Source organism: Neoarius graeffei, chromosome 13 (assembly GCF_027579695.1).
Source record: "Neoarius graeffei isolate fNeoGra1 chromosome 13, fNeoGra1.pri, whole genome shotgun sequence".
NCBI lineage: Eukaryota > Metazoa > Chordata > Actinopteri > Siluriformes > Ariidae > Neoarius > Neoarius graeffei.
Genome location: NC_083581.1, coordinates 50,657,679 through 50,679,805, shown reverse-complemented (window position 1 = coordinate 50,679,805; position 22,127 = coordinate 50,657,679). Strand labels below are relative to the sequence as shown.

At 42.9% G+C, this 22,127-nt stretch overlaps 1 protein-coding gene across 1 annotated transcript in view; it reads right to left on the bottom strand.

The window, feature by feature from the left end:
* Nucleotides 1-22,127, bottom strand: part of sycp2 (synaptonemal complex protein 2) — a 68,932-nt gene that overhangs the window by 32,716 nt on the left and 14,089 nt on the right. Inside the window, 4 exon segments of the mRNA XM_060936878.1 lie at nucleotides 17,316-17,390; nucleotides 17,472-17,620; nucleotides 17,792-17,897; nucleotides 19,616-19,744. Coding sequence (XP_060792861.1) covers nucleotides 17,316-17,390; nucleotides 17,472-17,620; nucleotides 17,792-17,897; nucleotides 19,616-19,744 — 459 coding nt within the window.

Genomic DNA, 22,127 nt, shown 5'->3' with positions numbered 1-22,127 from the left:
GAAGACATACAAGACCACTGATAATCTCCCTCGATCTGGGGCTCCACGCAAAATCTCACCCCGTGGGGTCAAAATGATCACAAGAACGGTGAGCAAAAATCCCAGAACCACACGGGGGCCCTAGTGAATGACCTGCAGAGAGCTGGGACCAAAGTAACAAAGGCTACCATCAGTAACACACTACGCCGCCAGGGACTCAAATCCTGCAGTGCCAGACGTGTCCCCCTGCTTAAGCCAGTACATGTCCAGGCCCGTCTGAAGTTTGCTAGAGAGCATTTGGATGATCCAGAAGAGGATTGGGAGAATGTCATATGGTCAGATGAAACCAAAATAGAACTTTTGGGTAAAAACTCAACTTGTCGTGTTTGGAGGAGAAAGAATGCTGAGTTGCATCCAAAGAACACCATACCTACTGTGAAGCATGGGGGTGGAAACATCATGTTTTGGGGCTGTTTTTCTGCAAAGGGACCAGGACAACTGATCCGTGTAAAGGAAAGAATGAATGGGGCCATGTATCGTGAGATTTTGAGTGAAAACCTCCTTCCATCAGCAAGGGCATTGAAGATGAAACGTGGCTGGGTCTTTCAGCATGACAATGATCCCAAACACACCGCCCGGGCAATGAAGGAGTGACTTCGTAAGAAGCATTTCAAGGTCCTGGAGTGGCCTAGCCAGTCTCCAGATCTCAACCCCATAGAAAATCTTTGGAGGGAGTTGAAAGTCCGTGTTGCCCAGCGACAGCCCCAAAACATCACTGCTCTAGAGGAGATCTGCATGGAGGAATGGGCCAAAATACCAGCAACAGTGTGTGAAAACCTTGTGAAGACTTACAGAAAACGTTTGACCTCTGTCATTGCCAACAAAGGGTATATAACAAAGTATTGAGATGAACTTTTGTTATTGACCAAATACTTATTTTCCACCATAATTTGCAAATAAATTCTTTAAAAATCAGACAATGTGATTTTCTGGATTTTTTTTCTCATTTTGTCTCTCATAGTTGAGGTATACCTATGATGAAAATTACAGGCCTCTCTCATCTTTTTAAGTGGGAGAACTTGCACAATTGGTGACTGACTAAATACTTTTTTGCCCCACTGTATGTACATAAGAGATAAAAACATACATGTACATATACATATAAAATATATATACAGTGCCTTGCAAAAAAGTATTCATACCCCTTGAACTTTTTCACATTTTTCCACCTTACAACCACGAACTTAAAAGTTTTTTATTGAGATTTTATGTGATTGGCCAACACAGAGTAGCACATAATTGTGAAGTGAAACGAAAATGATAAATGGTCTTCAAAATTTTAAACAAATAAAAATCTGAAAAATGTGGTGTGCATTAGTATTCAGCCCCCCGCCATCAATACTTTGTAGAGCCACCTTTTGCTGCAATTACAGCTGCAAGTCTTTTGTGGTATGTCTCTACCAGCTTTGCACATCTAGACACTGAAATTTTTGCCCATTCTTCTTTGCAAAATAGCTCAAGCTCAGCCAAATTGGATGGAGAGCGTCTGTGAACAGCAATTTTCAAGTCTTGCCACAGATGCTCAATGGGATTTAGGTCTGTACTTTGACTGGGCCATTCTAACACGTGATTATTCTTTGATCTAAACCATTCCATTGTAGCTCTGGCTGTATGTTTAGGGTCATTGTCTTGCTGGAAGGTGAATCTCCTTCCCAATCTCAAGTCTTTTGCAGCCTCCAACAGGTTTTCTTCCAGGATTGCCCTGTATTTAGCTCCATCCATCTTCCCATCAACTCTGACCAGCTTCCCTGTCCCTGCTGAAGAAAAGCATCCCCATAGCATGATGCTGCCACCACCATGTTTCACAGTGGGGATGGTGTGTGCAGGGTGATGAGCAGTGTTAGTTTTCCACCACACATAGCGCTTTGCATTTAGGCCAAAAAGTTCAACTTTGGTCTCATCTGACCAAAGCACCTTATTCCACATGTTTGCTGTGTCCCCTACATGGCTTCTTATGCCTGTCTTTCAACAATGGCTTTCTTCTTGCCACTCTTCCAAAAAGGCCAGATTTGTGGAGTGTACGACTTATAGTTGTCCTGTACACAGATTCTCCCACCTGAGCTGTGGATTTCTGCAGCTCCTCCAGAGTGATCATGGGCCTCTTGGCTGCTTCTCTGACCAGTGCTCTCCTTGCTCGCTCTGTCAGTTTAGGTGGACGGCCATGTCTTGGTAGGTTTGCAGTTGTGCCATACTTTTTCCATTTTTGAATGATGGATTGAACAGTGCTTCTTGAGATGTTCAGAGCTTGGGATTTTTTTTTATAACCCAACCCTGCTTTAAACTTCTCCAGAACTATATCCCTGAGCTGTCTGGTGAGTTCTTTGGTCTTCATGATGCTGTTTGTTCTTCAGTGTTCTCTAACAAACCACTGAGGCCTTCACAGAACAAGTGTATTTATGCTGAGAGTAAATTACACACAGTAGGACTCTATTAACTAATTAGATGACTTCTGAAGGCAATTGATTGCACTGGATTGTATTTAGAGGTATCAGAGGACAGGGGGCTGAATACTAATGCACACCACATTTTTCAGATTTTTATTTGTTTAAAATTTTGAAGACCATTTATCATCAGGCATGAAAACGGGTCAGGGGTGAAAAAGGTGAGAAGGGTACGCGAGTGGTGACGTGGCCTCTGGTGTTGTTTTATTTTGTTTGGGGGGTCCTCCCCCAGAATACATATTATAGCCTCCTTACTAAGTATACTGTATTGACATTTGCACAAGGACATACAGTACAAATACAAATTCATGTAGTTATAGTGAAATTATGCCCTGGAAAAAAAATGCGAATAATAGAATGAAGAAAGTGGAGAACACACAAGGAATAGTGATCATTTTTTCCTTTTATTTGCCTGGACCACCAGTGTCTCCATGGCCCGCTTTCGCCGAGTTGCCACATGTTTCAGCCTTGCCCGCTTCTCTCCTTCAGCAGTCTGTTTCTTGGCCTGCTGAGCACTGCAAGTTGCTTGAGAGCCATACTTGCTCTGCTGCTTTTCCTCCTTGTTCACCCTCTGCTGGCGTTTGTATGTGGCTGCTGCAGAGTTAATGTTCTTGCACAATGTTCTGTCCACTTCCCCAAACTTCACGTCCTCCCTTCTAAAGAGCTGCATAGCTGTCTTCCCCCGGACATCAGCGTGTACTTGACTGTCTGTATTGCATTAAATGTTTCCACATTCATGTTGCCACTCCTTTGATCAATTACATCATTCATCAGATTAAATGAGAACTCGACTCTAGGTCCATGAAAGATGGAGAGGCAACACTTAACCAGTGCACCCAGGGAGGGGTACTTGTCTGGTTTGTCAAAGACATGACCCCACCACTCCACGATGCTCTCTCCCTCCTTGAAGCTGGGGATGGTCAGGTCAACACTGAACCGCACAAGTTCCCTCTGGATATCCTCGTCTGCTGGCAAGAGGTGCCCCAGCATACCACTCAGCCTGCCAAGATATGGAAGTACCTGCAGCTTTCAGTTCTTTTTAAATCAAGGCTGAATACTTTCTTCTTTGCTGCTTTTTATTAAATCAAATTTGAGACTTTTAATTTGATTTCTTTCAGCACGGACAGCACCACAAAATGGCGTCTCTACTATACAGTGCCCTATATAGTGAGTAGCAAGCAATTTCGGACACAGGGGTTTTCAAAAGACGCGCGTGCCCTCTTTTGAATGCTGACGTAATCAAGCCGGAAGTTTTGTTTGTTTTGATAGCAATCAGGAAAGTTTGAAAAAAGTAGGAAATTCAGTCCGATGACTCAATCCAGCTTCTGGTGGTCTGGTCTGCACTCTGACTGATGTGTGCACACTCTGGCCAGCAGGAGAAGAGGCACGAAATGATGCTGCTTGCCCTTCGCAGCGAGATGTACTCATCGCTATGGCGTCAATATCAAAGCAGGAGGAGGAGGCACAAACCGGCACAAACTGTCTATGGGTGTGAAGCGACCTCCTTGCCTTTTGGGTCAATATCAAACCCCCCCCCCCTTTTTGTTCTCATCGGATCTACACGATTCACGTAGGTCACCCATTTTGGTTTCAAAACGGCGAATTTTGCCGAAAGGTGAGGGATTTTCATGTATGTATCATTTTCGTTTCACTTCACAATTATGTGCTACTCTGTGTTGGTCTATCACATAAAATTTCAATAAAAAACTTAAGTTCGTGGTTGTAAGGTGGAAAAATGTGAAAAAGTTCAAGGGGTATGAATACTTTTGCAAGGCACTGTAAAATCTGTTAGAAATTGGAACAATTTCATATATTGACATACAGTGCTCAGCGTAAATGAGTACACCCCCTTTTGAAAAGTAACATTTTAAACAATCTCAATGAACACAAACAATTTCCAAAATGTTGACAAGACAAAGTTTAATATAACATCTGTTTAACTTATAAAGTGAAAGTAAGGTTAATAATATAAACTTAGATTACACATTTTTTCAGTTTTACTCAAATTAGGGTGGTGCAAAAATGAGTACACCCCACAACAAATACTACTACATCTAGTACTTTGTATGGCCTCCATGATTTTTAATGACAGCACCAAGTCTTCTAGGCATGGAATGAACAAGTTGGCGACATTTTGCAACATCAATCTTTTTCCATTCATCAACAATGACCTCTTTTAGTGACTGGATGCTGGATGGAGAGTGATGCTCAACTTGTCTCTTCAGAATTCCCCAAAGAAAATAATTTCTTTACACCACAAAGGTGAAGGCTACAAGAAGATCAGCAAAGCTTTACTTATCAGTCAGAATACTGTAGCAAAAGTGGTACAAAAATTTAAGAAAGATGGAACTGCAACCATCTCACAGAGACGTCCAGGTCATCCACGGAAGTTAACACCTTGACAGGAGCGTCTTCTGATGAGAAGGGTTGAAGAAAATCGGCATGCAAGTTCACTGTAGTAATCTAAAGAAGTAGAAAGCCAAACTGGGGTAACTATTTCCCGTGAGATAATATGGCGTACACTGCAGAGGAATGGCACGCGTGGATGCCGTCCACAAAAGAAGCCTCTCCTAAAGCCCAGGCACAAAAAAGTCTGCCTAGAGTTTGCCAGGGCCCATGCTGACAAAGATGAAGACTACTGGGACTCTATACTCTGGAGTGATGAGACCAAGATAAATGTTTTTGGAACTGATGGCTTCAAAACTGTATGGTGTCGCAAAGGTGAGGAATACAAAGAAAAATGCATGGTGCCTACAGTGAAACATGGTGGTGGCAGTGTCCTTATGTGGGGCTGCATGAGTGCTGCTGGTGTCAGGGAGCTGCATTTCATTGATGGCATCATGAATTCACAGATGTATTGCTCTATACTGAAAGAGAAGATGCTACCATCGCTCCGTGCCCTTGGTCGTCATGCACTTTTCCAACATGACAATGATCCTAAACACACATCTAAGGCCACTGTTGGATTCCTGAAGAAGAACAGGGTGAAAGTGATTCAGTGGCCAAGTATGTCTCCTGATCTGAACCCAATCGAGCACCTCTGGGTAATTCTGAAGAGACAAGTTGAGCATCACTCTCCATCCAGCATCCAGTCACTAAAAGAGGTCATTGTTGAAGAATGGAAAAAGATTGATGTTGCAAAATGTCGCCAACTTGTTCATTCCATGCCTAGAAGACTTGGTGCTGTCATTAAAAATCATGGAGGCCATACAAAGTACTAGATGTAGTAGTATTTGTTGTGGGGTGTACTCATTTTTGCACCACCCTAATTTGAGTAAAACTGAAAAATGTGTCATCCAAGTTATATTATTAACCTTACTTTCACGTTATAAGTTAAACAGATGTTATATTAAACTTTGTCTTTTCAACATTTTGGAAACTTGTGTTCATTGAGATATTGTTTAAAAATGTTACTTTTCAAAGGAGGTGTACTCATTTACGCTGAGCACTGTATGTCTAGCCCATACAAATATGGTTTTATATGGTTGCAACATAACACCACATAAAAAATCCTCATAGATATTTTTAATATGTGTACATATATAAATTTTACTATGGATATTTCATGTGTGTTATAAACTTATAACTTCATATATCTAGAGGATGGATGTGATAATAATACATCACCCGAGAGGTAACATACAACCCCAATTCCAAAAAAGTTGGGACAAAGTACAAATTGTAAATAAAAACGGAATGCAATAATTTACAAATCTCAAAAACTGATATTGTATTCACAATAGAACATAGACAACATATCAAATGTCGAAAGTGAGACATTTTGAAATTTCATGCCAAATATTGGCTCATTTGAAATTTCATGACAGCAACACATCTCAAAAAAGTTGGGATAGGGGCAATAAGAGGCTGGAAAAGTTAAAGGTACAAAAAAGGTACAGCTGGAGGACCAAATTGCAACTCATTAGGTCAATTGGCAATAGGTCATTAACATGACTGGGTATAAAAAGAACATCTTGGAGTGGCAGCGGCTCTCAGAAGTAAAGATGGGAAGAGGATCACCAATCCCCCTAATTCTGCGCCAACAAATAGTGGAGCAATATCAGAAAGGAGTTCGACAGTGTAAAATTGCAAAGAGTTTGAACATATCATCATCTACGGTGCATAATATCATCAAAAGATTCAGAGAATCTGGAAGAATCCGTGTGCGTAACGGTCAAGGCCGGAAAACCATACTGGGTGCCCATGATCTTCGGGCCTTTAGATGGCACTGCATCACATACAGGCATGCTTCCGTATTGGAAATCACAAAATGGGCTCAGGAATATTTCCAGAGAACATTATCTGTGAACACAATTCACCGTGCCATCCGCCGTTGCCAGCTAAAACTCTATAGTTCAAAGAAGAAGCCGTATCTAAACATGATCCAGAAGCGCAGACGTCTTCTCTGGGCCAAGGCTCATTTAAAATGGACTGTGGCAAAGTGGAGAACTGTTCTGTGGTCAGACGAATCAAAATTTGAAGTTCTTTATGGAAATCAGGGACGCTGTGTCATTCGGACTAAAGAGGAGAAGGACGACCCAAGTTGTTATCAGCGCTCAGTTCAGAAGCCTGCATCTCTGATGGTATGGGGTTGCATTAGTGCATGTGGCATGGGCAGCTTACACATCTGGAAAGACACCATCAATGCTGAAAGGTAGATCCAGGTTCTAGAGCAACATATGCTCCCATCCAGACGACGTCTCTTTCAGGGAAGACCTTGCATTTTCCAACATGACAATGCCAAACCACATACTGCATCAATTACAGCATCATGGCTGCGTAGAAGAAGGGTCCGGGTACTGAACTGGCCAGCCTGCAGTCCAGATCTTTCACCCATAGAAAACATTTGGCGCATCATAAAATGGAAGATACGACAAAAAAGACCTAAGACAGTTGAGCAACTAGAATCCTACATTAGACAAGAATGGGTTAACATTCCTATCCCTAAACTTGAGCAACTTGTCTCCTCAGTCCCCAGACGTTTACAGACTGTTGTAAAGAGAAAAGGGGATGTCTCACAGTGGTAAACATGGCCTTGTCCCAACTTTGAGATACGTGTTGTTGTCATGAAATTTAAAAATCACCTAATTTTTCCTCTTTAAATGATACATTTTCTCAGTTTAAACATTTGATGTGTCATCTATGTTCTATTCTGAATATGGAATTTTGAAACTTCCACATCATTGCATTCCATTTTTATTTACAATTTGTACTTTGTCCCAACTTTTTTGGAATCGGGGTTGTATATGGTAATGTCATCCTTGATATAGAATATGTCATGTATTACATTTCCGTATGGGATCTCAAAAGATCTCCTAAAACTGTGGAGAGAGGAGGTTCCTGTCACTTTAGCAATGGTGGTTTACTGAGAGGAAGGCACTGGGACAAAGGCATTTCCAAATATGCAGCCTAATTATGCAGCCCAATCCCTGGGGAGACCACCTCTCACCTTCCCAGAGAGCACAAGCTGCCAGGCTGCAGGATAATTTTCTGATGTGTTAAAGCCTCTACTTCATTGCACAACTTCATACAGCACACACAGATTCCTTCAGGTGTGTTTGTATGCAGCCGCCCATACCGGTTACCTGAACACAAGAAACATGTGGATTGTGATGAACTCAAGGCTATGCTCAACATGGGGGGGGGGGGGGGGTAATCAAGGAGTCCCACAGTGACTGAAGCAGCCTGGTGGTCTTGGTGCCCAAGATTAACAGGCCACTCCCTTTTTGTGTGGACTTTAGAAAGGTCATCACAGTGTCTAAATTTGATGCGCATCTGATGCTTCGCATTGATGAACTGCTCGATTGGTTAGGTATGGCTCACTTTTATTCAATGCTGGATCTAACCATTGTCAGATTACTTTGACTCCAGTATCCCAAGAAAAACTGCCTTTTCCAGTCTGTTCGGGTTACACTAATTTGTCACCTTTCCATTTGAGTTATTTGGAGCCCTAATGGCATTTAACGTCTCATGGACAGAATCCTCCGCCAGCACAGTACGTATGCCACTGCCTATACTATCATAATGATTTGCAGCGGCATTTGCAACATCTGAGGGCTGTTCTGAGATCCTCGAGACAGGTAGGACTTACAGCTAGCTAGCTAGCTAGATCTTTATTGTCCCCTCAAGGGAAATTTGTCTTCACCAACTGTCAGACTTGGAACAACTACAACATACAAGTACAATAAAGACATAACCAACCTTAAACATTGAACAGATATAAAATGTGTACACACAGACAGAAGACATTCAGACAAAACAAGCGACAGGCATCAAGACATTGAACAGATATCAAATCAAATCAAATATACTCACTTAGACAAGAAACCATTCAGACAGTAGACCTACAACATATATACCTGCATCAGACAGACCGTCACCATTTACCCAGTCCAGGAAAGTCCGTACAGGGTTACTGGGGGAGGCAGTTTAGTGCATGGATGGCAGACGGTAGAAAGCTCTTACTAAAACGTGCCTGTCTCCATCTTAAAGTCCTATACCTGCGACCAGATGGGAGCAATGTGAAAAGTGGGTAAAGAGGGTGATTGTGGTCTTTAATTATTGACACTGCGAGGCGTGTGACAGCTTTGAGGTTGAGCTCAGTAAGGTTGCGTGTCGGGTGGTGAATGATTTTGGATGCTGTGTGTGTGATTTTTGTCAGTTTGTTTCTGTTGGAGGTGGAGAGCATATTATAGAAGCAGGGTGAACAGTACAATAGAATAGGCTGGATGATGCTGGAGTACAGAAGGGACAGGAGGTGAGGGGTGACGGAGAGAGCACTGAGCTTGCGGACGACATAGAGCCTTTGTTGAGACCTCTTGTGGATGTTAGTGATGTGTTGATCAAATGTCAGCTTATTGTCTATAGTGAGTCCCAGGTACTTGAAATGGCTGACCTGTTCAACCTTCTGATTATGGATGAGAGTGGAGGGCAGAACAGTGGTGTCTGAATTGTGAAATACCATTACCTTTGTTTTTGCCACATTGAGTTCCAGAAAGTTATCTGTACACCACTGGGTAAAAAGATAGATGATTGATTGATAGGCCGTGACGGAATCATTGTCGCTCAGCAAACCTAGGATGGCAGTGTCGTCAGAATATTTAAAGTATGTGGTGACAGGTGAGGGGCTGATGCAGTCGTTGGGTGTAGAGGAAAGGGCTGAGAACGCAGCCTTGCGGAGCTCCCGTGTTAGTGATGATGGTGGATGATGTCACTGTGCCTATCCTGACAGCCTGTGGTCTGTTGGTGAGGAAGTTGTGAATCCAGCGGATGAGGGGTGGTGGAATGTTGAGGTGGCAGAGTTTCTTGATCATCTGGTGGCGTTGAATGGTGTTAAAGGCTGAGCTAAAGTCTACAAAGAGGATGGCTGCGAAGTTGCCTGGTGATTCCAGGTGTTGCAAGAGGGAGTGGAGAAGGCATGCAACAGCATCCTCCGTCCCCCTGCTGGCCCTGTAGGCAAACTGGTATGGGTCCAGCAGGGGGCAGACAATTGGCAGTATGGTGTGGAGGATGAGCTTTTCCAGGCATTTCATGATGATGGAGGTGAGTGCAACTGGCCGGTAGTGGTTGGGTTCACAGGGGCGTGTGTTCTTAGGTACAGGGATGATAGCTGAGGTTTTCCAGATGGTGAGTATGGTTGCTGACCTGTACGAGTCCCAGAAGATGGCATGAAGAGGGGGGGCCAGTTCTATAGCACAGAGCTTCAGCACCCTGGCTAAGATGTTATCTGGCCCAGGTGCCTTTCCAGTCTTGCATCTGCTCAGCTGCCGCTGTACATCCTCTATTGTGAATGGGGGGTGACTGGGTGTGTCCGAGGGTAGGGCATTGAGAAGCTCCTCACATGTGACTGAGTGGTCTTGTGTGTCGAACCGTGCATAGAAAGAGTTCAAGGTGGCGGCAAAGTTGGTGGGATCTATAATAGTGGAGTGAGACTGACTAGCTGATTGTCCTGTGAGCATTTTTACTTTATGGAAGGCTTGTTTGGTATTCATGGTGCTGAACTCCAACCTAAAGCAAACCTAAAGAAGTGTGCAATTGGGCAGGTGGAAGCATTGTATCAGAGTCATGGGCAGGTGCATCTCTAAATTGATAAGACAGCAGCAACTGCAGCCTGTCTGAGACTCCAGACCAAAAAGGGGTGAGGCAGTTCCTGGGACTGGCTGGCTATTACAGGAGGTTGGTACCTAATTTTTCAGGTGTCACCAGTCCGCTGACTGACTTCACTAAAAGGAGTACCTGACTGAGCACTTCCTGGGCTTTCACCCAGGTAAAAGTGGTTTTGTGTGGGGGCCCAGGGACAGCTGCAGCCCAGACTGCTCTCCAGCCAGAGTAAGGCAGTGGGGGAATGGTCAAATGTCAGCTGTGGATGGAGAGGAGGCAGGTCAAACAGGCAAGGAACACGTGACGAGTTTCACCCTTGTCTAATCACTGGCAGTTTAGTTATGCGTGTCCTTTATGTGCTTGCAGAGAGAAGCCAGTAACCAGAGAGAGAGCGAGAGAAAGAGCTGAGCAGCAGAGAGCTGTGTGCGCACGCATGAGTGTGCTGAGCTAAAGTAAAAATCACTGAAAACTGCAAAAAGTGAGAAATAAAATGCACCTTTGAGTTGTTGCAAGCCTGCCTCCCATCTCCTCATTTCCCATGAACCAACATGTGCGACAAGGGTCATTTGTTAAATCTGGCGCAGCCAATCCAGATAAATTAGTGAAAATATTTAAGGTATTATCACGCGAACAGAAAATCAAATTTGGAGAATATCAACTGAAAACAGTGTTTTCGTGTTTGTGTTTTAAAACAGCGTGTATCTGTTCGTCTTTATCGCGTCCATCAGTCTTAAGGCGCACATACTTCCGTGAGTTTCTGCTCGACATCCGCAGAACTATATTCACGGATATAAATCCAGCGGACGCAGAAGTGCTATGCGACTACGGTTTGCTCCGGAGGCCTGCTCAACCACCGACCCCCACTCCTGCATCCAGCCCACAGTGGAGGCGCCACAGGCGGAACATGCGGAAGCAGAAGAGGGGCAAGCGCGGAGATATCCGGGCTAGGCTAGCAGCTAGCCCTCACTGGCCGGCTATCCCTACCATCACTCTGGCCAACAAGCTGGATTATGTCCACCTACTCCACTCATCTAAGTCTGTGAGTGAGTGTTGTGTCCTTGTGTTTGTGGAAACCTGGCTTAACGACAGCATCCCGGACTGTGCCATTCAGCTAGCCCGACTAACATGCTACCGGTCAGACAGAGCGCTAGTTGGGGGGGGGGGGGGGGGGGGGGGGGGGACTCGCGGCGGAAGACTGTGTTTACATCAGTGATGCCTGGTGCCGCGATGCTGTCGTGGTCTGCAAACACTCACCACTGGTGGAGTTTATAATTATTAAGTGCCGGCCATTCTACCTGCTGAAGGAATTTACAGCCATCTTGCTGGTAGCAATATACATCCCTCTTGGCTCCAAAAACAACAGGAGTGAAGCACTGAATGAACTCTATCAGCACATCAGTGAGCAGCAGACAGCCCACCCAGATGCTTTCCTCATCCTGGCTGGGGATTTCAACCATGCAAAGCCCAAGAGCGTGTTTCCAAAACTCTATGGACATATCAACTTCCCCACACACCATGCATAGAGGCGCCTACAAAGCCCTCCCCCTCCCCGGGGCCTCAGATCACTCCACTGTTATGCTAATGCCAGCATACAGGCCGCTGGTTAAAGTCACCAAACCAGCTACAAAGCAGGTACGTGTGTGGCTAGATGGGTCCTCAGAGGCACTCCAGGACTGTTTTTCCACCACTGACTGGAGCATGTTCAGACAGGCGGCTGCCTACAACAACACTACAGCTGGGCTGCCAACTCTCACGCAATGAGCGTGAGACACACGCATTTGATTGTCTTCACATGCTCACACGCCATACCTCCGATTTCTCATGCTAGAAAAAAAATCTAGTTTATCTATCTAATCTAGGCTACCCATTGCGTCGCGCCAACCACTTGCGATTGATCAATTACGCCTTACGCACGGCTAAACAGGCAGAAAGATGTTCCCTTCTGTACACTCCCCCCTATGGTAGGTGGCGCATCTAATGATACTGGACTAGCCGGAAGTTGGATAATTGCCTACCGTCAATTTAGAGGAAGAGGAGAGAGAAGGTATCCGAGTTGAAGACGGGTGTCTCAGACAGGTTTGTACATATGCACGCCAATGTGTGGTGTTACTGGCGTAATTATCTCATCTCATTATCTCTAGCCACTTTATCCTGTTCTAGAGGGTCACAGGCAAGCTGGAGCCTATCCCAGCTGACTACAGGCGAAAGGTGGGGTACACCCTGGACAAGTCGCCAGGTCATCACAGGGCTGACACATAGACACAGACAACCATTCACACTCACAGCTACGGTCAATTTAGAGTCACCAGTTAACCTAACCTGCATGTCTTTAGACTGTGGGGGAAACCGGAGCACCCGGAGGAAACCCACACGGACACAGGGAGAACATGTAAACTCCGCACAGAAAGGCCCTCGTCGGCCACGGGGCTCGAACCCAGACCTTCTTGCTGTGAGGCGACAGCGCTAACCACTACACCACCGTGCAGCCTGGCATAATTATGAACTTGTATAAAAGTTTCTTAATCGTTTTAGCCTATAAGTGTTGTGAGAATATTTAATGCCATATCGAGAGCTGTGTACTAGGCATGCTAAATCATTATAGGCCTCCTGCCGTGCCACAGCCTCCATCTTCCCCAACAAGCAGCACGGGAGAGCACCTCCTTAGCACACGTTTATTAAGGCGCATTTTTAGTTTGTTTACTGTATGTTATCATACTTTATGACTTTATTTGAAGCCATACTGGAAATGTTGTAAAATAAAGCAAGTAAGAGATAATATTACAAATGCAAGAGCCATTAGCCACCATACCTATTGTTTATTTACAGGGTATTTATTTTTAATTATTTATGATGTATGTAATTGCTCAGTTAAAGTAAATAAAGCATGGTCACCTGTAATATCAAAGAACTTGAACTTGTGAATAATTTAAAAAAAAAGACAGAACAATATACTGAGAAGACAAGGTTTCAAAGAGGGCAAGACAGGTAGAGAATATTTGTCAGATAACAGGCCCTGATGAATGCTCTATTACTAATAAGAAACAGATAATAAATAAATTAATAAGAAATATATTAATATAGCTTGTTTAAGTATGACCAAAATTTTTAAGCCCAACTTTGTGTACACATTCCCACCTATGACCAAGGTTCAACTTTTTGTTTCTCAACACTGTTCAAACTTAATCATTTTAATGTTTCTTGTAGCACATGCACATTTTGCTTACTGTTTAAGCATTTTATTTGTTTTTTTGCTGTTGATATTTTTCCCCATGCCAATCTTCTGCTGAACCCAGTGGTGGGGAAAGCCCTTAAATGCATAATGAATAGTCAGTGAGGGACAATCTTATTTTTTGCAACAGTTATTAAAAACTTAACATTTAGTTTCAATTCAGAAGGTGTTTACGCTTAGCTGATGAAATATTTTCAAACATGAACTTGCCTTTAAATCTGAAACACAGGTCTATAGGGCTACAGGAACGTTGGCAGTCATCTGTAGTTTTCTAGTGTGGGGGCTTTTAAGCCAAAACTTGGTGCTTTTGTTGGCCACAAGCTGAAGGCCTGGCAAGTCAGGGTGTGTAAGAATGTAGGTATGGCACAGCAGGCCACTCCAAAAATCCACCAGAATGCAGGAACATCTACTAAATCCAAAATCTCACCCCCCATTGTCCATCTCCAGCTGGACGACCCACAAACAAAACACCAGAATGCAGGGGGACAAGTGAATATCAAACTGAATACAAAATTCCCACTTACTGCATGGTGTGCGGAAAAATTTTGCTGTCACCCCCCCCCCCCAAAAAAATCTCACTCCAAGGAATTTCGAAAAGTTGGCAACCCTGACTACAGATCTCCAGGAGTACACGGAGACCGTCACTGCCTACATGAGGAAGTGCATGGACGCCGTTACAGTCACCAGAACCATCTCCATTCGACGCAAATCAAAAGCCATTGCTGACAGGGGAAGTCCACAGGCTCCTGAGGGCTCGGAACGCTGCCTTCAGAGGTGGGGACGAGGTGGGCCTGAGGACAGCTAGGGCCAACCTGTCACGAGGCATCAGGGTGGCCAAGAGACAGTATTCCAGGAACATTGCTGACTACTTCAACGACAGCAGAGACACCAGGAACCTGTGGCGGGGGATTCAGACCATCACAGACTACAAGCCCTCGCCGCAGACCTGTGATAACTCCACCTCTCTGCTGAATCAGTTGAACAACTTCTTCGCTCGTTTTGAGGCAGACAACAGCACCACAGCACAGAAGACCCCACCATCTCCCGGCGACCAGGTGTTGACGCTGTCCCCAGACAGCGTGAGAAGAGCTCTCAGGACGACAAATGCACGGAAAGCCCCGGGTCCTGATAACATTCCTGGTCGTGTCCTGAGAGACTGTGCCGAGGAGCTCACAGATGTCTTTACAGACATCTTCAACATCTCGTTGAGCCAGGCTGTTGTCCCCACGTGCCTCAAAGCCACCACCATCATCCCGGTCCCGAAGAAGCCGTCTCCGTCCTGCTTCAATGACTACTGCCCGGTCGCACTCACTCCCATCCTCATGAAGTGCTTCGAGCGGCTAGTCATGCGGCATATCAAGTCTGCCCTCCCCCCCGCCCTGCACCCTTTCCAGTTTGCATATCAGTCCAACTGTTCGACCGATGACGCCATCTCCACTGCCCTCCAATTAGCCCTCACCCACCTGGAGACAAAAGACTCGTATGCCAGAATGCTGTTCATAGACTTTAGCTCAGCATTCAACACAATCATTCCTCAGCAGCTCATTCATAAACTGGACCAGCTGGGACTCAACACCTCCCTCTGCAACTGGCTGCTGGACTTCCTGACAGGGAGACCACAGGCTGTACAGGTCGGCAGCAACTCCTCCAGCACCAACCTCTTCATTAAGTTTGCGGAAGACACGACTGTGGTGGGTCTCATCAACAATGGCGATGAGACAATCTACAGGAGTGAGGTGAGCCACTTGGCCATGTGGTGCACGGACAACAATGTCCGCCTGAATGTGGAGAAGACAAAGGAGATTGTTGTGGACTTCAGGAGAGCGCACACCCAGCATGCTCCACTAACTATCGACGGTGCTGCAGTGGAGAGGGTGAGCAGCACCAAGTTTCTGGGTGTGCACATCTCTGAAGACCTGTCTTGGAGCAACACCACCGCATCACTGGCCAAAAAAGCCCAACAGCGTCTGTACTTCCTCCGCAAACTGAGGAGAGCAAGAGCCCTGGCCCCCATCATGCACACATTCGACAGAGGCACCATCGAGAACATCCTGACCAGCTGCATCACTGTGTGGTACAGCGCCTGCACCATGTCCTGCTGCAAGACTCTGCAGCGCATCGTGAGAGCAGCCGAGAGGATCATTGGTGTCTCTCTCCCTTCTCTTATGGATATCCATCACTCCCACCTCACCTGCAAAACCATCAGGATTGCAGGTGACCCCACCCACCCATCTCACAGCCTCTTCAGCCTGCTGCCATTGGGGAGGAGACTGCAGAGTCTCTGGGCCAAAACCAGCAGGCTCAAGGACAGTTTCTTTCACCAGGTGGTCAGGAGGCTCAACTCCCTCCCTGTTCTGCCCCCTGCCACAGATTCTGCCCGTACACCCCCCTGCCCCCCTTCAGCATCTGACATCATGTTACCCTCACAGTTCCCCCCACACACACACATATCCTCAACATTCATTCGCACACTGAACTCAGGGACTGCACATTTCACTTTACCTCGCTCATTTGCACTATTCCACACTACCTCACCTTAACAGCTATTAGTTTATTGTTTATACTGCTTATTTCATGTTTACCTGCTATACCTCAAGTGCCCTTGACTGTTATTTTATGTCCCTTTGCTCCAATTTATATGTATATCTATGTCTATTTCTTATCTAGAGTGTTTATACTGTTTATTTCAGTTATTCTATTTTTATTTATTGCATTGCCTGTTTGCACCGTGGGTCAGAGAGGACTGAAATTTCATCTGTGCTGTATGTCGAGCATGTATAGCATATTTGACAAAGTTGACTTGACTTGATTAATGCATAGCACACAGAGGCCTACAAAGTCATATTTATACTGTAGGTTGTTTTACAGTATAATGTTTTGGTAATGGAATATGTATATAAATATGGCCTACAAAGTCATATTTATACTGTAGGTTGTTTTACAGTATAATGTTTTGGTAATGGAATATGTATATAAATATGGCCTACAAAGTCATATTTATACTGTAGGTTGTTTTACAGTATAATGTTTTGGTAACGGATACGTTATAGATTAAGGAATATATTTACAGAAAAATTAGAAAAATGATGTGTAGGTCATTTTTTGACACGCTTGTGTTTCAAATATCTTGGAATGAACGTTTGCTACACTGGACTCATTTTTTTTGCCAACATGCCCCATTTATAAATCACACTATCTAGTGTCACCCAGATGAGGGCGGGTTCCCTTTTGAGTCTGGTTCCTCTCAAGGTTTCTTCATGTTGTCTCATGGAGTTTTTCTTTGCCACAGTCAGCTCTGTCTGGCTCATTAGGGATAAGCTTATAAACTTAAAATTTATTTCCGGAATTTATACATTTCTGTAAAGCTGCTTTATGACAATGTTCATTAGTAAAAGCACTATACAAATAAAATTTAATTGAATTGAACTTGAATATACTGTGATAGACAGCTAAAATAACTCTGCCAGTGTCCAAATATTTATGTACATGACTATACTGTAACTTACCCGGCGGTATTTTTCCATCGCTTGTTGACCTTCCCAGCCCTGTTGTATATCTGGGCTCTGTAGAGCTGGAACTGACTATTCACACAGACACACAACTCATAAGTACTAAAGACGACTGGCATTTTAAGGAACTGTACATTGCTAATTACTACATACCTGTTTTCTTGTGCTTTCCTTTTCCACGCTAACTGGCTGCAAACTATGAGATAATTTGGCAGTTAAGAGCTCTTTCAATTCAAATGCTTTCCTCTTCTCTGATGCTACCATCTCTAGAGCTGGTTTCACCTTTGCCTTCCCTGGGGTAGCTATTGTGAAACACAAGAGGAGAAAGAGTAATATAGTTTTAAAAAAATACTTTTTGTTCTTTCTACACTGTTTGCTGCAAACAGTGAAACTATGATGAGACACACAAGAGATAAATACTTTATGAATGCTTTATTTACACTAAAACAATATACAAATACAGTTTGGCTTACATGCAGGCAACACAAAGCTAAATGGCCTTCTGCCAAGTTTACGTCCTGCGCTGCCAGACACATACATACATGACTCTGACATCTTACTCCTTAATGGTGTTATCATCTGAAAAAAAGAAAAAAAAAGAAGAATATTCACCTAAAATAAGCATGAGAACATTATGACCATTTTTTGAATGAAAACAGTTTAAAAAAATCCATCACTTACACTATCAGTAATTCTGAAATTAAATTAAAATGAACACAGTACCAGTCAAAAGTTTGGACACAACTACTCATTCATAGGTTTTTCTGTATTTTGACTATTTTCTACATTGTAGAACAAAACTGAAGACATCAAAACTATGAAATAACATATGAAACATATGGAATTGTGTGTTAAACAAAAAAAAAAAAAGTGTTAAAAATAAATTATTTGTTTCATATTTTAGATTTTTAAAGTAGTCACCATTTACCTTGACAGTTTTGCACACTATTGGCATTATCTCAACCAGCATCATAAGGTAGTCACCTGGATTTAACACAATTAACAGATGTGCCTTTTCAAAAGTTAACTTTCTTGACTTCTTAATGTGTTTGAGATACAGTAAATAGTAAATAATAAAAATGCAGTAAATAGCCCTATTCCACAACTGCAGTAATCCATATTATGTCAAGAACCACCAACTAAGTAAAGAAAAACGACATCTATCATTACTTTAAGACAAAGAGTCTTTTAATTAATAAAAATAATGAAAAACCATTGAATTAGGTGTCCACACTTTTGACTGGTGTTGTATAAAGTGGAAATGGCATGTGGATGCACGTATGCAAGGTTTTATAAAAGATTTTTGTGCGCATGCACACTTTCATTCAAAGTTTTAAAAATGAGGCCCCCGGTCAATCCCGGGTTGTGACAACAATCTGTGGGTGGAAATGCCTTGTCGATAAGAGAGGTCAGCGGAAAATGACCAGATTTTTTTTCAAGCAGACAGGAAGGATATAGTAACTCATTCAATCACTCTTTATAATTACATGCACAAAACATCGAACCTTGAAGTGGATGGGCTACAACAGCACAAGACCACACTGGGTTCCATTCCTGTTCTTGGCACACGAATCTGAGGCTATCATGGGCACAGGCTCACTTAAACTGCACAGCTGAAGACTGGAAAAAGTGGTTGTGCATTCTGAGATGCTTCATGCTTAACATGGTTGTAAACAGTGCTTATTTGACTTACAATAACTTCCTGTCAGCTCTGACTAGTCTGGTCATTCTCCTCTGATCTTGCTCATCAAATGGGGTCTCAGCTAGCAGACCCTCCACTCACAGAATGCTGTTCATTTTTTGCACCACACTGTGTAAACTTTAGAGAACTTTATGTGAAAATACCAGATGATCAGCAGTTTCCGAAATACTCAAACCAGCCCATCTGGCACCAACAACCATGCCACGATCAAAAGACATCACAGTTTTTCCCCCATTATGATGTTTGATATGAACATTAACTGAAGCTCATGACCTGTATCTGCATGATTTTATGTATTGTGCTGCTGCCACATGATTAGCTGACTGAATAACTACATAAAATGAGCAGGTGTTCCTATTAAAGTGGACAGTGAGTGTATATGAACAAAATCTGCTTACTACTAAGATTTGTAAGCAAATGAAAATTTTGTACAAACAAATATACAAATGGGTGCCACAGAAGTTGTCTTAATATGAGCAATATAAACTAATATACTCAAAAGAACAAACAATACATTAAAATGATATATGTTTTATATCAAAGGTTGTAAAAAAAAAAAAAAAAGTTGTATGTCATGCAATTAAAATATTATTGCCTGCTGGTTGATCTGTTGGGCATCTCTTTCATGGGATGCCAGTGTCTGACAGTGGCTGTCACTCCTCACTGAAGAAGGTACATTTTTTTCCATGAGCTGAGAGGAGCCATGACTCTCAGGAAAAAGAACCTGCTTACATGACATAAATCCAGCAGTCAACAAGAACCCCATTTAACATTATCTTAACTGTGTCAGGATGCAAAATGGGGTTTAATTTGGAGAGAATTATTGCCCAAGCTTGATACATCAGTCTGGAAAGTGAACTGTTATCAACCGAGGATTCATACAGACAACACTTAGTGAAAATCAAGGACATTTTTTAAGCACCAAAATTTGATTTTCAAGGAATTTACAGGAAATATATTTCACTCTCCCCTTTTCTCCAGTATAAATGGAACTTAAAAAAATATTTAAAAACAATGTATATACATATTAATAAAACATAAGAGAAAATACTCAGACAAATAACAGCTGAAGATGAATGAAATGAGTGCGAGTTAAGGTTGGAGAAAGACTACATAACACTATTAGAATATTAGAATTACAGTGTTATGATACCCTGTTGTGCCTTACGATATACATTTAGGACAGGGGTGGCAAACTCAACATCTGCCCAGTCCATATCAACATTTTTGTGAACCTCTGAATGGCCATAAACTTCAGCTAATCATTTTTTGTAATGTATTATCAGGGGCAGCACGGTGGTGTAGTGGTTAGCGCTGTCGCCTCACAGCAAGAAGGTCCGGGTTCGAGCCCCGTGGCCGGCGAGGACCTTTCTGTGCGGAGTTTGCATGTTCTCCCCGTGTCCGCGTGGGTTTCCTTCGGGTGCTCCGGTTTCCCCCCCCCAGTCCAAAAGACATGCAGGTTAGGTTAACTGGTGACTCTAAATTGACCGTAGGTGTGAATGTGAGTGCGAATGGTTGTCTGTGTCTATGTGTCAGCCCTGTGATGACCTGGCGACTTGTCCAGGGTGTACCCCGCCTTTCGCCCGTAGTCAGCTGGGATAGGCTCCAGCTTGCCTGTGACCCTGTAGAACAGGATAAAGCGTTCTATAAAACGTGGGAGCCCCTCCTTTCCTATGATCCACTTAACATAAACCAACAATTAGAGATTGAAGACTAGTGACACTTTCCCCCCCTTTTTTTTTTATTTATTGTACATATTGTTTTAAATTGTTTGCTTTTTATTAGTAGTAGTATCATTATTTTATGTTTATTATTATTATTTTTTTAAATTTATTTATTTTTCACTCTGCTTCATTTTAATGTCTTTGTGTATATGTATGTATCTTTATGGGTAGATATGCATCTACTAGTTCAGGCCGATTTGCCCTTTCTTTATAATATTTTAAGTTTCATTTTCAGTTCATGGGAATTGTTGGGATGGGGAGGGTGGGTGTTTTGGGTGTGTGGGTTCTTGATTTAAAAACAAAAACAAACCCGTGGCTTGTAAACATTTTATACTTTGTGATTCTCTTTGTGGTTTGCCCAATAAACATATTTAAAAAAAAAAAGAACAGGATAAAGCGGCTAGAGATAATGAGATGAGATGTTGAGATGTATTATCATCTAGTTTACCGATAATCACCAAAGACTAGTTATGAAATTACAACAGGAAGTTTCTACAACCAAGACAGACTAACAGAAACAGTATTAAGTGATGACATGTGTTATATGGTTTAATGATTCTTAAAGATGTGCTTTCCAAATATTGCACATATGCACGCAGCATTTATGTAGTGATATTGGAAGACTGCTGCTAACTTTGGTTGATGCTGGACAGTATTTAACAGGGAACTTGATTTCAGAAAGCAAGCACACCTTGATGAAATTGCCAAAGTACAAGTTTGTTAATAATCAAGGGCATAACTCTGGTAAAATTTGCCCAAATTAAACGAAATTTCAATATGTGCATAATTGTCATATAACAAAGCCTTTTGCCAAGTTTGGTGAAATTCCTCCACAAATTGTGAGAGGACTTGATTTCAGAAGAACGTACACCCTCATGAAACTGTCAAAGTTATTTAATCAAGGGTCAAAACTCTGGTAAAATTTTCACAAATGAAATTAAATCACAATATGCACATTATCGTCATATAACAAGGCCTTCTGCCAAGCTTTGAGAAATTCGGCCAAAAATTGTGAGAGGAGTTGATGTCAGAAGGCAAGCACACCTTCATGAAATTGTCAAAGTATAATTTTGTTAATCAAGGGCTGTAACTCTGGTAAAATGTGACCGAATTTAACGAAATTACAATATGTGTACTACCGACATGCAACAATGCCTCTAGTCAAATTTCATGAAATGCCTCCAAAAATTGTGAGAGGAATTGATTTCAGAAGGCGAGTACCCTTTCTTGGGACGGACGGAAATCACCACGACATAATCCCCCTTTGGGCCTTTAGGCCAGCGGGGGATGAAAATGGTACCTCTACTGCCATCTGGTGAGACACACTGCAATACAGATGCGAATAGGGAGTCAAACTCTCACAGTTAGAGGACTAGCCCTCCG